Raw genomic sequence first — 19,456 nt, 5'->3', positions numbered from 1 at the left:
GGTCAAAACTTATCCGAAACAATCTGTTGGGAATCCCTGAAAGCGGTGGGATTGGGCACTAGAGCAAATGGCAGCTACAAAGCTGAGAAAGTAAGGCAGCAAGAGCAAGTGCTGGGTGGCAGTAAATAAAAATTTAGGCAGTGGTGAGGGCAAATTTAAACTGACAGGAGGCAAAGAGGTAAGGGGTATAGGAGGCTGGAGGGAAAAGAGACTGAGGATCTGGCCCCCTGACCCCCTGTGCTGGCATTGTATAGATTGGAGTGCCATACAAATAATAATAATGGCATGTAGTCATATAGCACTTACCAGGTGCCTGCTGCTACTCTAGTACTTTCACTAGCATCGATGAAATCGTAATTCTCACAACAACCTTATTGGGGGAGGGTACAATTATGAATCCTATGAATTCTTATTTATAGATGAGGAAATTGAAGTATAGAGAAAGTAAGTCAGTCACCCAGCTAGTAAATGTAGAAGCCAGGATTTAGTTATATGATAGTTCTGTGACTGAGGTGCCCTGAAGAATGTTTACATTGCAGTAGGGGTATATTTAGTGCTTGATGACATAATGCTTAATAATGTACAGTAACTCATGCAGTTAGCACGGAAACAGCCAGCTCTGGAAATCAAGGAAAGCTGCCTGGGTGCACATGTGCCTAGCATCTGAGCAGCCCTTTTGATAGGTGATTCTATCAGGGAAATTGAACATCAGTTATCAGGTCCACCCACAAAGTAATATACGTAGAGATCTTTGTGCTGTAGTCATCAATATCAAAGCTTAAAATTGTGATGAATCTTAGGCTCTGGCAAAAAGAGTGACGGCTTCAAAACTTAGCAGTTGATTGCATGAATGGGCAGCTTCTCAGACACATTTCTCACCACCAGCACGGGAGTAACATCGGGTGTGTGGATAAGCCCAGAAATGGGTGTTATAAATTAGGAACCATGTGTCCAAGAAAGCACAGCAGGCTGTGAATCTCCTCCAACTCAAGATGTTGTCAACTAGAACCATCTTTTGCGAGGAAGCGAAAAGAAACATGTAATTGATTGTGGTTTTTCTCTGCTTCCACCTTCCGCTCTAGTCATGGCTGCAGATACAGACTAAGTTTGGTGCTTTAAATAGCAAGAACTTTCTGTAATCTTGACCAATATACTTACTTGAGCATAGATAAAAGGGGAACCTCCCTTGGTGCGTGGTTGCAGGTGAGTGAGCTGCCTCCAGCTCCCTTCCCAGCACAGGGATTCTGCAAGGAGCTGGGTCTCTGAAATAACACCAATCCCAGGCCCAGCAGAACACACTGACCAGACCCGTTCCGGCACCAATCCAGCATCATCGACATAATGGAATGTGCACTTTCCATGCTTCCTGTGCAGGAATTCATGGTAACTAACAAATGATCACTCTGCAAGTGAGGAGCAGGGACTTGGACTCCTAAGCCCACATTCAAATTATAATATTTGTAGTTTCCTACATAACGGGCTCTGTGGCCATGGACCTCATCTGTGAGCACCGACTCAAAACTAGAATTTTGACAGGCTTAATGAGAGGTGTTTCAGTGCAGTTCATCTAACAGAATTCTAACTTGTAAGGGACCACAAACAGCAGCATTCTTTAGAAATTTTGTTATTCTTTTCATCCCTTCAGGGTAGCAAAAAAAAAAAAAAATCAGTAATTAATTAGGGAGCATGTTTTCTATTTCAGGAAAATCAAATATTTCTAGTTTTAAAACAAAATTTATTTTCGTGTTTTTTGAAGCTGCACATTTCTTTTATCTTATGTTTTACATACATGCATCTACTTAAGAATGATACAATGGTAACAGTTGCCTTTTTATACATTTTATTGTGTCATCCAGCTGTGGGATCTTTAAAAATATCTAATATCTATAGTTACTTTACCTTCAAGGCTTGAGTTCATATTGCTTTTGACAGTGTAACAGGTCCTCCAATTTTAGGTAGCATCAGATGATGGGTCTGCAAACATTGGCAGCCTTTAGAGCATTTTAGCTCATGAGACGAGTACATGTAAGTAACATTACAGATTATAATAAATGAAAACATTTCAGTCAGTTGCTGGGACTTTTGGCTGCTGCCGAGTTTATCAAGACAAACATGGATTTCACAATTCCCAATGTTTAGAAAACTGGTTTGCAAGGGAAGATTACTTGGATACAAGTTTTTTCCTAGATATTTATAATTTGTGTAGAAATAACCTTGAATGTTTTGAAATGTAGATAAGAATGGAAATGTTTGAAATTTTGTATAGAATGGGCTCTAAGACAGGTATATATTTCCTTATTGTTGGAATTTAGAAGACATCTCTTATGAGATAGCCTCTAAAAATGTAGGCAAGTGAAGAGGTACTTGACTAAGGTCTAGAATTCATTTGTTCAACAAGTATTTATTGAGCATCTACTATGTGATAGGTGATGCTTCTTGAGTATATCAAAACAAAGATCATTGCCTTCCCAGAGCTTAAATTACAACCACAGGAGACAGACAATAAACAACAAACAAAATAATGTAGTTTGTTAGAAGGTGCTTTGGAAAAAATAAACCATAAAACATGACAAGAGTAGTACTAAACTAGAGTAGTCAGACTCCTCATACGGACAACAGCTAGACCAAAGGCCCTTAAGTGTGCTTGGCCTGAGGAACAGCAAGGAAACCAATATGACTGAGTTGAGTGAGCAAGGGGTGCAATACTAGCACTGAGGTCAGTGGTAAGGGGACTAGGACCAGATGACATAGAGCCTGTCAGTTACTGTCAAGAGCTGAGTTTTTACTCTGAGTAACAGAGTGCCATTGGAGAATTTTAAGCACGGTGATATGATCTGACTTGGGTTATATAAAAGGGAACGCTCCAGTCCTGGTTGAAAATATGGATTGTACTGGGGTAAGGGTAGGAGCAGGGAGAACAGGGGGAGGGTTCTGATGAAATACAGTTAAAAGACTGTGATAATTTAGGCCAGAAGAGTAGCAGTGGAGGTGGTGCTGGTAGATTGTAGAGTCAGCAGAATTACTTGATGAAAAGATGTGGAGTGTGAGAGAAAAAGAGAGAGAGGACTTGAAGGTTCTCCCAGTCTTGTTGCCCTAAGCCGAGATGAAGTCACCATTAACTGAGATGGAGAAGACCTGAAGCTCGTTGGTTTGGGGTCAGAGTTGGAAGATGAGAGAGCCATATTTGGGTATGTTGAGTGTAAGCTCGTAAACATACTAGTAAAGATGCTAAGTAGGCAATTGAATGTAGTAATATTTCTTAACTTTTCATTTAGCAAGAGATATGCTTCCATTTTAAGTGTACAGTTCATTGGCATTAAAGTGCATTCACATTGTGGTGCTACTATGACCACCATCCCATTTTGCAAAGTTGAAACTTTTTTCATCTTACAAAAGTGAAACTACCCAATAAACAATAACTTTCCATTCTTGCGTTCTCCCCTTCCCCCCACCCCTGGCAACCACCATTCTGCTTTCTGTCTGACTTTGACTGTGTACTTCATATAAGTAGAATCATACAGTATTTTTTAACTGTCTTGTTTCACTTAGCTTAATAGCCTAGAGCAGTGGTTCTCAACCTTCCTAATGCCGCGACCCTTTAATATAGTTCCTCATGTTGTGGTGACCCCCAATTTCATTGTTACAAATTGAACATAATTAAAGCATAGTGATTCATCACAAAAACAATATGTAATTATATATGTGTTTTCCGATGGTCTTAGGCGACCCCTGTGAAAGGGTCATTCAACCTCCAAAGGGGTCACTACCCACAGGTTGAGAACCGCTGGCCTAGAGGTCAACCATGTTGTAGCATGCATCAGACTTTCCTTCCTTCTTAAGGCTGAATAAAACCCCATTGTTTGTTTGTGCCCATGTTGAGGGACAGTCTACAAAATGCTGACCTTCAAAAGTGCCAAGGTCATGCAAGACCAGCAAAGACTGAGTAATTCACAGATTGAATTTCATCAAGGGACAATGAAAACTAAATGCAACTTGGTATCTTGGATTGGATCCTGTAATAGAAAAAGGATGTATGTGGAAAAGTTGATGAAATTGGAATGAAAAAATCTGTGGTTTAGTATTGTACCAATATTAAATTCTTGGTGTTGAGATATAGATAGATAGATAGATAGATAGATAGATAGTTTTGTAAGGTGCTTAGGAACCTGGGTACAACTCTTCTGTAAATCTAAAATTATTTCAAAATAAAGTTGTTTTATTTTTTAAGGTATTTCTTTTATCTCTGTTCTCCTAAAAAGATTGCCTCCCCTAGAAAACTACTTTTGTTCTCTTAAATCCAAGCAATCCTCTTGTCCTGAGGGTTGGAGTCCACTGAAATCTTCTGAGCTAGAGACTTGGTGTAGTTGGGAGAGATGTTATGAGTGGATGAGGCAGTACAGACTTGGCCATAGCAAGACCGTAAAGATGTGATCTGAAGTCTTAGATAACATGGCAAGAGATTAGGCCTGAAGAATCCGAGAACTGAGTGGACTTTGCTTTGAATGGATGGCCAAAAAGTAAGTCCAACCTTAAAATGTGAAAGCTATTAAAGAATGGTGTGGCAAGACATAACAGCCCAATACAAAGTTTTGCAAATAGGAGACAAAGTTACCCTAAACCCATCAGAAGCATATCTGCCACTCACTGGTGTCCTGCAAAAGAAGACAGATAAATAAAAGTTAAGCCATAGGGGCAAACTCCTGTGTTGGAACAGGGAGCCTTATACCAGTGGTTCTCAACCTGTGGCTCGCGACCCCTTTGGGGGTCGAACGACCCTTTCACAGGGGTTGCCTAAGACCATTGGAAAACACATATATAATTACATATTGTTTTTGTGATTAATCACTCTGCTTTAATTATGTTCAATTTGTAACAATGAAAATACATCCTGCATATCAGATATTTACATTACAATTCATAACTAGCAAAATTACAGTTATGAAGTAGCAACGAAAATAATTTTATGGTTGGGGGTCACCACAACATGAGGAACTATATTAAAGGGTCGAGGCATTAGGAAGGTTGAGAACCACTGCCTTATACAGTCAAAGATGAGGCTGGATTAATTGATAATCTGAGGAGCCCCTGCAATTGCCATAGGTCTAGACATTTCTTATATGAGGTATGACCCAGAAAGCTTACATGAGTAACCTGAAGACAGAGCAATTCGAAATGCTTAGGGCCAGTGGCTGAAAAAGATGACCAATCATTAAGAGAAAACAGTATTTAAATAGGACAACCCCACCCCCATCCTATATAATAAAAGGGTAATATGCAAATAGACCAAAAGGCAGAATAACCGAACTACCAAAAAAAGCGTAATATGCTAATGATATGCTAAGGCTGCTCAACCGCTCACTATGATGTGCACTGACCACCAGAGGGCAGATGCCCCGACTGGTAGGTTAGCTTGCTGCTGGGGTCTGGCCAATTGGGACTGAGCAAGACAGGCCAGATACGCCCTGGAGCCCTCCCACGTTCCCTCCCTGGCCCCGAGCATGCACTGGTGGGGTCCCTCAGCCTGGCCTGCACCCTCTCGCAATCCAGAAACCCTTGGGGGATGTTGGAAAGCCGGTTTCAGCCCAGTCCCGCAGCCACTCCCCTTGGGAGGGCACCAGACGCAGGGCTCATGACTGGTGAGCGCTGCTGTGGCTGTGTGAGCCTCTCCCAATAGGGACTGATTGGGTGTGAGCCCACAGGTAGGCACATGGGGCCGGGATAAGCAGAAGTGGCAGGTAGCAGCTGCAGGCAGCATTGGACTGCGGGTTTTGGCCCGATCCCTGCAGGCCACCCAGAGGGACCCCACCCGTTTACGAATTTGTGCACCGGGCCTCTGGTACTAATATAATGTGATTAGTTATAGCTGTGTCCAAGATAACAGTTTAATCACTCCTTCTGGTTCTTCTGGGTAAATTGGGACCAAAAGCCTCTTTAGTTAATATAAATTGTCTTGAATGGGTGGACCATCTGGTTACAATTTGGGTTTCATCTCTGTTATGCAACTGGCATCCAAAAGAGGACTGTCTCCAAATGGGAGTAGGCTGAGTCAGTCATAAACAAGCAAAAAGAAGTTTAACTTTTTATTGCTAATATCCAAGATGTTAGAAGATGAAGTACTGCATGAAATGGTGTTGCCTTTAGGTAAACTTCCTTTACCTTATGTGTTTTACCTAGAACAGTGGTCAGCTAACTTTCCTGTAAAAGGCCAGATAGTAAATATTTTTGGCTTCACAGTGATATATGGTTTCTGTTGCATATTTGTCATTGTGGTTGTTTTTTTGTGTGTGTTTTTTTTAAAATCCAACCATTTAAGCATGTGTTTTCTAGAGCCATCATGTTGAGGGCCATGTTGCTTCCAGGGGTTGGAAAAAACACACTAGGCAAAGAATTTGCATCAAATTCAGGATTGAAATACATTAATGTAGGCCAGTGGTTGGCAAACTCATTAGTCAAAAGAGCCAAATATCAACAGTACAACGATTGAAATTTCTTTTGAGAGCCAAATTTTTTAAACTTAAACTATATAGGTAGGTACGTTCAACTTTAAATTCAACTTTAAATTCACGGTTTTTGTCTTCCATTTTTCTTTGCTTCTTCTTTGTAGCCATCTCAAACAGGGCACCTAAAAAAAATGTTTCATTTTATAATAATAAAGCCACCAACACAAAAGAATTACAATTCTTAAATTGATGACAAAAATACCTGTAGGATTTGCAGCTGGTTGGAAAAATACAGGTAACTTTATGCTTCGAGTAGGTACTTTGGTCACCTGTGCGCAATTTGTGGACGCAACTAGCACTAACCCCACTGCACATGAGACTGCTGACTGACTGGCTCACTCAACTCGTGCATGAATCGTACGCGCCTCCCCCGCCTGTGCTGCGTCTCCTGTCGCCTGACTGACCGACACCCCCCACTTCTTCTAATGCTACTTCTTCAAAATAGACTCGCCCAGGCCGAAAACCGACTTCTGCGCATGGGCCACGAAGTTTCAGTCACACTCTATGTGCACGCCCGCATGTGGCATTTTGTGGGAGAGCCACACTCAAGGGGCCAAAGAGCCGAATGTGGCTCATGAGCCGCGGTTTGCCGACCACTTGATGTAGGCAATTTAGCTCGAGAAGGGCAGTTATATGATGGCTGTGATGAAGAGTAGGCTTGTCCCATTTTAGATGAAAATAGAGTAGTTGATGAGTTAGAAAACCAAATGAGTGAAGGTGGAATTTACTGTAGACTACCACAGTTGTGAATTCTTCCCTGAATGCTGGTTTCATACAGTTTTTGTGCTGGAAACAGATAACGGTGTATTGTGCAAAAGACTTGACACAAGGGATTTATAGTGAGAAGAAAATAAAGGTAACACTCAATGTGAAATTTTTCAAATTCTGTATGAAGAAGCATTGGCATCCTACAAGGAAGAAATAATGCATCAACTGCCCAGCAATAAACCAGATCTAGAGGATAATATCAATCAGATATTGAAGTGGATTGAGGAATGGATCAAAGAACAACGCTCTTCGCTTACAGGACTGGACACTTGAAACTCTAATATTCCTCTGCCCACATCATATAAATTGTCCAGATATGAATAAAACTTTTTATTAAAATTGTGCTGCAGAACTAATAGTGGATAGTTTGGGTGTTTTTTGTTTTTATTTTCATAGGAAAGCAAAGCAATCTCAAGTATAATGAATACAGTGTTATTAAAGATTGAGAATAAAAGCTGTCATTGTTGAATGCTTTGATTGCTAAAGAATAAATAAATCTGACCAAATGGATAGATGGATAATCTTTTAAGTTTACTACAGAAGAAAATGAACATGATCTCTTAAAATTCAAGTCTAAAGATTTTTTTAAAAGTGTTTTCTTTTACCATATTTCCTTTTTAAAAAAAAGTTTATTGATTTTTTTTTTTTGAGAGGAAGAGAAACAGAGAGAAGGAGAGAGATTTTTTTGTTCACTTATTCATGCATTCTTTGGATGATTCCTGTAAGTACCTTGACTAGAGATCAAACCCACAACCTTGGCTGTGTTTCACTAGACCCCAGCAGGTGGCCTGTAGGATTACCAACACATTCTTGGGATCACCATGGGAATGAAAGTCCTCATGCCCCTACTAGTAAAAGACTAACCAGTTGGATTATGGGCTGTAGATTTTAGGGATATATTTGGCCTACTTCACAGTTTTTTAAGAAGGTAGATAAGATCACATATTTAAAAATTTGATCTTTTATTTCTTTTCTTTACAATTTTAGTAATGCGCTGTGAAATAATTTTTCTTACATCTTACATTCAAGAAAGGCCTTTGTCATATTTGGCTAAATAATGAAATGCTTAATCCAGCGGGCAGCCCACTTAAAGCAGAAAGCTGTCTGATGAAATCTTACTACATTTGTTTTTGCACTGGGTCTCTTAGAACTTCTCAGACAATACTTGGTACTCTTAACATCTTCTAAAATCAGTATTACCAAGATAAATTTTAAAGGGAGCACAGACAAGAAAGCAATAGTATGGTTTTTTTAATCAATATTATTTAACAATCAATTGAAATAAGAGGGATTTGTTTTTTACTGAATAGAAAGTTGATTGGGGCCCTAGCTGCTTTGGCTCAGTGGATAGAGTGTCAGCCTGTGGACTGAAGGGTCCCAGGTTCGATTCCGGCCAAGGGCACATGCCCTAGTTGTGGGCTCGATCCCCAGTGGGGGCGTACGGGAGGCAGCCAATCAATGATTCTCTCTCATCATTGATGTTTCTCTCTCCCCCTCTCCCTTCCTCTCTGAAATCAATAAAGAAATATATTAAAGCCCTAGCCGGTTTGGCTCAGTGGATAGAGCGTCGGCCTGCGGACTCAAGGGTCCCAGGTTCGATTCCGGCCAAGGGTATGTGCCTTGGTTGTGGGCACGTAGCCAGTAGGGAGTATGCGGGAGGCAGCTGATCAGTGTTTCTCTCTCAGTGATGTTTCTAGCTCTCTATCCCTCTCCCTTCCTCTCTGTGGAAAATCAATAAAATATATTTTTTTTAAAAAAGAAATATATTAAAAAAAAAGAAAGTTGATTGGGTTTTATTAGCTTTTTTGTTTTGACTAATAATGCTTTTTATTTCTAATAGTTCTCTTTTCATAGATATTTTGATTCTATAAAAATGAAACTTTTTAACCAAATCACATTTTCTCTGCACACTTTTACTTAGTAATAGTGAATTCCCTGGTAGAAAATTTTTTTTTCTCCTAAGCAAGATCCAATCTGTTGTTAATATCACCATGTCAACTAGAAGAAAAGGAAATTTAATATGAGTGTAAAGAGAAAACATTGGCATATGATTTTTTAAAGTCTCTGAAGTTTAACATTTAACTTCTATGTCAGAAATCAAACAAAAAATTTATCCATTTTTTCCTCTATCTTTCATGTTGTATTTCAGTGTTTTAAAGAATATTTGGGGGTTTGAATAGGACGGTGTTATCCATATAATCTAATCATTCTTTGGGAGGGGCATGGCTATTAGCTTGTCTATGCTAATTTGGAGTTGAGTAAGCTGGTGAGTGAGTGTGTGTGTGTGTGTGTGTGTGTGTGTGTGTGTGTGTGTGTGTATGTGTTCATTTCTAATGGAGCCATTCTCCTCTCTCTTAGTGTTTAGTGAGCTGTCAGGTTGGTACTTAACTGCTTTGCTCTTTCGAGTTACTCACAGGCTGGAAAGGAACGCTTTTAACAAGTTAGTATGGGGCCCTCCAGACCTCTCCTTAGCCAGCTTTATCTGCATCCGATATACCCTTTTTGTAGCCCTGCAAGGAAAGGAGTTGAAGGAGTGAGAGAGAATGCCTGTGTGTGCATGAGTGTGTTCGAGTGTGTGCGTGTGCACGTGTGCACAGCAGTCTGTCAATGTGCATTATAAGGTTTCCCAAGCACATGGAATGAGATCTTTCCCAGGGAGACTCTTTTGTCAGGGTCAGCACACATGGGAAAAGCATTTCTGTGCTTAGCCTCGTAACTGAGATTGTTTTTTGTTTTATGGGGTCAGGAGGAATTTCAATCATGAGACATGGTAGTGCTCTGCCTCTGCATTTACCTGCCCTTTCTTTTTGAACTCTCGCAGGTGGCAGTACCTGTCCAAAGATCACTATCATTCCACCCTTTTTGAAAAGCAGCACAACTGCACTGATTGATCAGAATGTATCTGATGAAGAGGCTCAGGGAATAAATGGAAAAACGCCAGCAAAACACTCAGCTGCAAGTCCAAAGCCACAAGGTACGTTGATCGGGGGTTCTTGGCATAGGTTGGGTACTTTGTTCATCAGTGAAGGCAACCCAGAAGAATGGTGACCACTAAGGAAGAGTTTTAAGCTACAAATGGGAGGAATTGAGTGCATTTATTGTTTTCAGGAGAAAAGTCAGTCGGAGAACCCTGTCGGACAGAGTTGGGTATTTCCTCTGCTCCTAAAACACCTTATACATTTCTCTGTCATAGTTCTTTTCATGTTTCGGAAATAGTTTATGTGTCCCCTTTAAGGGACAGAGGTCTGTTAATGCATTATGCCTGACTTAACCTAACTTACTGTTTGCGTAATACATGTGTGACAAAGGAATGTGTGTTTAGAAGTACTGTCAGCAGTTCTTATGACCTGCTAAATGTCAGAGGATCTGTGAAACAGATCATTCTAAAACAGTGCTTAACGTACTGAGTAAGAAGGTGCTTTTACAATATTAAGGAGCTTGGGCTTGAAAAACCTTCTTAATAAAGTCATCCGTAGAAAATAAAAATAAATGGTTCAAGGAAGGAGTAGCCAGCAAGTAGTAAAACAATTATAATGGTGATTTTGTTCAGTACCATTTCTTTTTACAATAAATCTCTAACTGGATGTTAACTTTGAAAAGCACCAAATTATAATTTTGAAGATAGTAACGCCCTTTGAAATGTAATGTAAAGCTAAAGCTCCATTATGGTTTAATGTGTAGTTTCTTCCTAACAAATTTTTATTTATTCTGAATGCTCAACATTCAGCCAAGAAACAAACTGGGCATTTGTAGAATTACTATACTTTGGAAAAATCAATTTGTATTTGGTTTATTTTGTATTTACTTTGGTCTCTTTCCTGTTTTTGCAAAGGAATAAAGTGTTATAGAGAATGCATTATAAAAGAGTTGGTGTTATTCTTGAAAGTTCTTCTGTTTTAAAGATTTCTTTTTTTTTTTTTATTGCTTAAAGTATTACAAAGGGTATTACATATGTGTCCATTTTATCCCCTCGCCCTAGACAGTCCCCTAGCCTCCCCTATCCCCCAGTGTCTTATGTCCACTGGTTATGCTTATATGCATGCATACAAGTCCTTTAGTTGATCTCTTACCCCCCTACCTCCTGCCCCCCCACCCTCCCCGGCCTTCCCGCTGCAGTTTGACAATCTGTTTGAGGCAGCTCTGCCTCTGTATCTATTATTGTTCAAAAGTTTATAATGGTCTCTATTATCCATGAATGAGTGAGATCATGTGGTATTTTTCCTTCATTGACTGGCTTATTTCACTTAGCATAATGCTCTCCAGTTCCATCCATGACGTTGCAAATGGTAAGAGTTCCTTCCTTTTTAGAGCAGCATAGTATTCCATCGTGAAGTGCCGGGAGCCGGTCCATCCTTGCTGTTTCAAAGGACCTGGCATATATGGCATACTGTTCTTAATATGTTTGCTCACCTTGGCACTATGTGTTTTAACCAAGGTCTCCTCTCTGAGAAAGGTTTCCCCAGGTAGGGATTTTCCCCTGAAGTTAGGGAGGGAATAAAACCCCTCAACTAAGTGCCAGGCGGGTAATTAATCACTTTAACTATGAACAATCATGCTTAAGCTACATAATCTTTACTCCCTGGAATGGAGATAAGAAACGCCCTAACCTTTGGAATAGAGATTGATAGGATTGGAATCAACTGGTATAAATACAGATGTAAGAAGACAGAACCAAGAGAGACAGAACCTAGGCACAGAACCTACACAGAACATTCTCTAGAGACAGAAGAACTTCGCTGGAGAGAACATGGCAAAAGATCCTGGACAGAAACTGGCCTCAGAACCTAGAGACAGAACCTAGCGAGAGAACATGGCAAAAGATCCTGGACTGAACCTGACTACAGAAATTGGCAAGAGAACCTGACTAGAACCTGGTGACTGAACCTGGCTGGAGAACCTGGAGAACCTAGCAAGAGAACATGGACACAGAACCTGGCTGGAGATCCTAACCAGAACTTCGCTGGAGTTCCAGACCAGAACTTGGCTGGAGATCCTGGCTGGAGATCCTGGCTAGGCTGCTGATCAACTGAACGCTGTCTCCATGTCATCTCTTCTTCGCCGACTCCGTCCACACCTTTGGGGACCCCTGGACCCGCTGGGGTTGGACCCCGGCAGTGTAGATGTACCACAGTTTTCTAATCCATTCATCTACTGATGGGCACTTAGGCTGTTTCCAGATCTTAGCTATGGTGAATTGTGCTGCTATGAACATAGGGGTGCATATATCCTTTCTGATTGGTGTTTCTGGTTTCTTGGGATATATTCCTAGAAGTGGGATCACAGGGTCAAATGGGAGTTCCATTTTCAGTTTTTTAAGGAAACTCCATACTGTCTTCCATAGTGGCTGCACCAGTCTGCATTCCCACCAGCAGTGCACAAGTGTTCCTTTTTCTCCACATCCTCTCCAGCACTTGTCGTTTGTTGATTTGTTGATGATAGCCACTCTGACAGGTGTGAGATGGTACCTCATTGTTATTTTGATTTGCATCTCTGGGATGATTAGTGACTGTTTTAAAGATTTCTGAAAGAGAATTTTAAAAAGGATTTAAAATTGAGTCTTCCACATTATGAGACATTTTTCTTTTGTTCTCACTACTAGGAGTATTGATGGTGGTATGAGTTATGGCTATACAGAAAGGAGAAAAAATTGGTGATTCAAATGAATAGTCTATTCATGTGTTTATAACCTTTTCCTTTGTCCATACTCATCCCTGTAACATTAATGTGAATACGAATGTAGCAATTTTTTACCATGATTTAATTAAGCCATTTATTTGCAAAGTACAAAATTTCATCTTGCTTATTAAACCTGAGCTGACAAAGATCAAACAGGGTAAGAATATAAAAAAAGAATATAATTTAATTTTATGTAATTGCCCAGATCAAACGCAAGAATTTCATTATTTATAAAGCCTTTTTTTGGAAGCTTCATTGCATTACTTCATTGTTTTTCATAGTTCACTGAGATAAATTACAGTAGTGTCCTTCCTGAGCTGTGTGCTGAAATAATCATATTCTTTAGGGAGACAACATTTAACCTTGCTTTTGCTGTTTGCAGTTATATGAAAGTCAGTGTACTGCTACTTCAGTACATATTTACTTCCTATTTTGAGTGTGGATTCATGCATACAATGTTACATAACTACCAATATAGTGATACTTTTAAGTATGAAGAGTACACTCTAACATGATAAAAAGTATAGTACAGTAAATATATAAACTAATAACAGTGTTTATTATCGAGTATTATGTACTGTACATAAATTGTATATGCTCTACTTCTGTGACTAGCAAGGTAGTAGGTTTGTTTATACCAGCATCACCTATGACAGCTACAGTCAGTAGGCAATAGGAATTTTTCAGCCCCATTATAATTTTAAAAGGGACCAGTCGAATATTGACTGAAACATTGTTATAGTTCATGACTGTACTCAATAAATTAAATAAGGACTTTATACTTCTTTTAAAAAATATTCTTTTCTTTAAAAAAAATATTCTTTTCTTTTCCCTTCTCAAATTCACATTTGTACAGGAGGAAACTAACACTTATCAGTCAAGATTCACTTTTATAATACATTACAAGTAAGGCATAACAAAACAATCTTTTTCCCAAAAAATAATGCACTGTACTTCATTGTTGTTTAATAAGTTGGAAAATAAAAAATGTTTTAAAAAATATATTTTTAACCTGGACAGATAGCTCAGTTGGTTAGAGCTTTGTCCCCATATGCCAAGGTTGTGGGTTTGATCTCAGGTCAGGGCACATACAAGAATCAACCGATTGAATGCATGAATAAGTGGAACAACAAATCAATGTTTCTCTCTTTCTCTTCCTCCCTCCCTTTCTCCTAGGTCTGTCTGTCTCTCTCTCTAAAATCAGTAAATTAGAAAAAAAAATTCTCTCTTGTTTTTGTCCCTTCCCTGGCCCCCCTTGTTAAAAGTTAAATCACACCTTCAACTCTGACATTTCACATTTCCCCATCCTTACTCTTTGTTCTCATTCATTACAAGCTGACCTATTATATATTTTCTTCATCCACAATGATTTTTTTCCTTGCCTTTTGCACTGCTGCATCCCCCATGCCTGCCACGTAGCATAGCAGATCTTCAGTAATACTTGTTGAATGAATCCCTGCTTTATCACCATGTTTCCTCCACTTTCTTTGTTTCTGCTATTTTTTGTTTACAACTTAGAATGTGTGCCCTATAGAGACCAATGTCCCTGAAGTGAGGATAAATCTTGGTATTATGAGGTCAGCTGCCAAATAGATTGGGCATCACTTATTGACGTGTCTACCAGTAAGCAGTGTTCCTCACCCTCTTGTGAAAGGAAGCTACTTTTTATTTCTCCAAATCCTTAAGAACATCTGGGGGACCAAGGCTGAGAAAGGAAGGGGATGCTAATGGCACTTCCTGTGCAGATGAAGGGATTATCACACCAACCCCTGTGTTTTCACTGTATTGTTATGAATGGTGAGGATGCTGAGGCTTCCGGATTTAAATTAGTCTTCTAATTTAATTGAAGACTCTTAGTCTAGATCGGTGGTCCTCAACGGGAGACAGTCCCCCCATTGGTATTGTCTGGAGACTTTTTTCCTGATACAACTTGTGGGAGTTGCTACTGGCTTTTGCTAAATAGAGACCAGAGATGCTGCTCAACATCCTATAAGAACATTTCAGTCCCCCTACCTCACCTTACCCCAAAGAATTGATCTAGCTCCTGAAAACAGCTCATAATTAAATCTTGTTTGTTTGTTTCTCATGTAGAACACTAATAAGATCATAGCTATAATTTATTATGATAAATTTTAAAAGAAGTCACAATATTAAATAACTTTATTAGTGGTGTTTATGTAGTAATGTGTCTAGAACAACATCAGGTTTATGTTTATTAATTACCAATAAGTAAATATTTTTTAAGAATTATAGTTTTTAAAAGGATAAAAGAGCCAAACTTTAGATTAGAGATTAGATAACCTTGCCATTTGAATCTAAATTGGAGCCTGTAAATTTAAAAATGGGTTCCTTCAATAGTTAGGGCTTGTTTTCCCTCGCCTTGGAAAACACCCTAAGGCTTGGAAAACAATGGTTTATTCAATTCATACCAACCCTACCAGTCAAACAAACAAATTACAGAGAAACTTCAAATGTAAGTCTTTCCTCTTGTTCACTGCTTTTAAAATTGGCCTATTTCCTGCCATGCTAGACAGGACTCAAAATAACTTTCATAGCAATTAAAGCTAATAGTTCTTTTTCCCTTAAGAGCTTTGACCCACAACATTTTCTACATAGTTAATTATTTTGATAAAACCCACTATTTGTCACTTCTTCATCATTAAACGTAAATGTTCAGAAAAGTTTCATGAGCTTGGAAAGACATTAGTATTTGAATAATTTGAGTATACTTACAGTACTCGAACCTATTTAATTTGCTTCTAAAGTAAAGCATTCTATGTGGAATGTTCAATTCTTAAGGTATAACTCTATAAATTTATAATGTATTAATATATAGCCAGCTATTGTTTTTCATAGTAAAATAAAAATAATTGAAATGTAGTGGGCATCCCCACCCTGGGCTAGATCCCCAGTAGGGGGCTTGCAGGAGATAGCCAATCAGTGTTTCTCTTCTCATTGATGTTTCTCTCTACCTTTCCCTTCCACTCTCTCTAAAGTAAATAAAACAATTTTTTAAAAATGTAGTGCGCATCCTCAAACTTAAATTGCAATTAGTGTCTCTTTCATTCTTAATAATTACTTTGCTTAGTTGGAAGTTTTTGAATAACTAAATTGTTTTGTTCTATTTACTGTCTGTAAAATTGGTTGTAATAGAGCCCATTTTATTATAGTCATTTAGATATCTCAAACTTAGCATGTCCAAAATTGCACTATCAATCCTTCCTCCAAAAAAATATCTCTACTATGTGCCAGTTGATGACAATTCCATCCTTTCAGTTGTTCAGGCCAAAGGTCTCAGAGTCAAGGATCCTTGACTCATCGCTTTTTCTCTCAGACCTCACATTTAATCTACCAGGAAATTACTTTTAAAATATACCCGGAATCCAACTATTTCACTATCTCCTTCTCAGCACCATTATCTCTTGCCTGAATTTTCGAAATAACCTCCTGACTCTTCTGCCCATCTCCCCAAAATTCCCAACACAGCAGCCAGAGTGAGGCCGTTGGAATTTATGTCATATGTCCCTCCTGTGGCCAGAACTCCGCAGTGACTTCTCATTTCACGCATTTCAAAATCTGTAGAAAGTTGTGTTATCAGGCCCTCCCTCTGATCTCAATACCTGCTCTTCTGTGCTTGCTCCTTTGGGTTCAGTCACATTGGTCTCCATTGGTGTTCAGCTTTTGCTATATGTGGTGGAATGTTTTTCCTCCACTCCCTCAACTTCCTCAAGTCTTAGTCAAATCAGAATTTCTCAGAGAGGCCCACTTTGTACACCCTACTTAATACTGCAGTCTGCTCTTTCCCCCCAATCTCTACACTCCTGATCCCTTCCTTCTATCTTATTCTTTTAACCTTCCCCCCTTTTCTCTTAGCACTTACCACCTTGTGATGTATGGTTTACTTGCTGTGGGTTTTTTGTGTTTTTTTAAAATATATATATTTTATTGATTTTTTACAGAGAGGAAGGGAGAGAGATAGAGAGTTAGAAACATCGATGAGAGAGAAACATCGATCAGCTGCCTCCTGCACACCTCCTACTGGGGATGTGCCCGCAACCAAGGTACATGCCCTTGACCGGAATCGAACCTGGGACCTTACAGTCCACAGGCCGATGCTCTATCCACTGAGCCAAACTGGTCAGGGCGCTATGGTTTTTTTTGTTTTTTCTTTTGTTCATTGATATGGTCAAGTGCATAGAGCTTAATAGGAATTAAATATTTGTTGAATTAATCAAAAAGTAAGTTTAACAACAACAACCCTGTACAGCCTGGGCAGGTAGCTCAGTTGGTTAGAACCGTGGTCGGCAAACTGCGGCTCGCAAGCCACATGCAGCTCTTTGGCCCCTTGAGTGTGGCTCTTCCACAAAATTCCAACTTCTGGGCCATGAAGTTTTAATCGCACTGTACGTGTGCGCCCGCACTTGGTTTTGTGGTGTTTTGTGGAAGAGCCACACTCAAGGGGCCAAAGAGCTGCATGTGGCTCGCGAGCCGCAGTTTGCTGATCACTGGGTTAGAATATCATCCCATATGCCAAGGTTTTGGGTTTTGATCTCTGGTCAGGGCACATAACTAGAATCAACCAATGAATACCTAAATAACTGGAACAAGTTGATGTTTCTCTCTCCTTCCCTCTGTTTCTCTCTGTCTCTCTCCCCTCTCCTCAAAGCAATAAATAAATGTTGTTTTTTTAAATCCTGTACAGTATTGATGTGTAAGATTTCTCTAGGATATATATTTTGGAAATGTTGAGTTCTTAATGATTGTATTAATTATATTTCCTTTGAAAATGTATACTTTTTTTAAAAAAATATATTTTATTGATTTTTTTACAGAGAGGAAGGGAGAGAGATAGAGAGCTAGAAACATCGATGAGAGAGAAACATCGATCAGCCGCCTCCTGCACATCTCCCACTGGGGAAGGGCCCGCAACCCAGGTACATGCCCCTGACCGGAATCGAACCCGGGACCCCTCAGTCCGCAGGCCGACGCTCTATCCACTGAGCCAAACCGGTTTCGGCAAAAATGTATACTTTTCACATTTAGACCTCACATTGCTTCATATTCTCACTGACACTTGGTATTGTCACATTTAAAATTTTTGGTTAATCTGATGGGGTTGATGTGATATCGTATTGTGGTTTTAATTTGCATTTCCCTAGTTAGCAGTGCATGGATAATCACAGTTATGTAAATATCACACTTACTATTTCTCCTATTCACATCCTTTGGGCTTCAGGGGAAGTTAGCAGTAATTAAAGACTCTTGAGTTTTAGTCATAATGAACTGGACGTGCTGATAGGACACCTAGAAGACATTCAGAAAACATTTCAAAATGTTTACACCCTTCGTAGTATAAAAGTAAAACCAGATAGGGTGAGAGAAAGAGAGGAGTCATTTTCTTTTTAAAAAAATTAAATTTATTGGGGTAACATTGCTCACTAGGATCAAAAGTATGCATTATTTTCCTCTAAGACAGTGTACTATGACACTTCAGCCATTCATGTGCCATCTTGAGATTTTTGTAGCACTTATGCTCTTTTAATAAAAACTTTATTTTAAATCCTCACCCAAGGATGTTTTTATTGATTTTTTTTTTTTTTTTTTTTTTAGAGAGAGAGAGAGAGAGAGATAGAGAGGGAGAGAGAGAGAGAGAGAGAGAGAGAGAGAGAGAGAGAGACATCTATGTGAGAAAGAAACACTAATCTCTCGCCTCCCGTATGCCCCTGGGTGGGGGAACAAACCCACAACCTTTGAGTGTAGGGGACGACACTTCACCCCTCTGAGCCACCAGCCACGGTGGCATTTGTGCTCTTTTATTTAATATGCGTATGTTTACTCTTTTCCTGTACACTTGGATCATCTCCCTTGCTCAAGTAGATGCCTCCTCTGTGCTTCTAACATAACTGTGTATCCAGTGCCCACCTTTATCCATATGATTAAACTGTCTCCGCTCGTGGCTCTGAGCCCCCTTTTGACTCAGTTAGTTAGTTCCTTCATGTGTTCCACAAATGTGCCACAAGCGCTGTGCAGAGAGTTACTGGGAACGTAGTTGTGATCAAAACGGACAAAAACAGACCCGGAGACTGAGCAGCATCGATCAGACCCTCAAACCTCAGAGGGAAGGTTGGGGAGGGTGGGGGAAGGGGGAGAGATCAACCGAAGGACTTGTATGCCTGCATATAAGCCTAGCCAATGGACATAGGCACCAGGGGGGTGAGGACATGAGTGGGGGGGGGGGTGTGGGGGCAATCAGGGGATAAGGACACATATGTAATACCTTCATCAATAAGGAGAGAAAATTTTTTAAAAAAATAATAAAATAAATAAAAACAAAACAAAACAAAAAAACGGACATGTTCCTATCCTTACAGAACTCCAGCCTTGTGGGGGAGAAAGCTTTACATCTATAATGTATTTAATACTTTATTGCTGCTCTATTACTGAGTACTACTTACAACTAATTAATAATCATAATAATATGAGCGCTTTGGGGGAAAGTACACATTGTTATG

General features: G+C 39.5%; 1 protein-coding gene across 8 annotated transcripts in view; it reads left to right on the top strand.

Annotated features, from left to right (window-relative positions):
- Positions 1–19,456, top strand: part of FGD4 (FYVE, RhoGEF and PH domain containing 4) — a 230,499-nt gene that overhangs the window by 144,871 nt on the left and 66,172 nt on the right. For all 8 annotated transcript variants that reach the window (XR_004966334.1, XM_036301226.1, XM_036301225.1 and 5 more), the window contains exon 2: positions 10,090–10,242. Coding sequence is in view for 5 of the 8 variants with exons in the window: in XM_036301226.1 (XP_036157119.1) it covers positions 10,090–10,242 (153 nt within the window). In the remaining 3 variants the exon portion in view is untranslated. The remainder of the gene's footprint in view (positions 1–10,089; positions 10,243–19,456) is intronic.

The sequence above is a fragment of the Myotis myotis genome, unplaced genomic scaffold, assembly GCF_014108235.1.
Source record: "Myotis myotis isolate mMyoMyo1 unplaced genomic scaffold, mMyoMyo1.p scaffold_m19_p_3, whole genome shotgun sequence".
Lineage (NCBI taxonomy): Eukaryota > Metazoa > Chordata > Mammalia > Chiroptera > Vespertilionidae > Myotis > Myotis myotis.
This window is presented reverse-complemented; position numbering and strand designations above follow the sequence as displayed.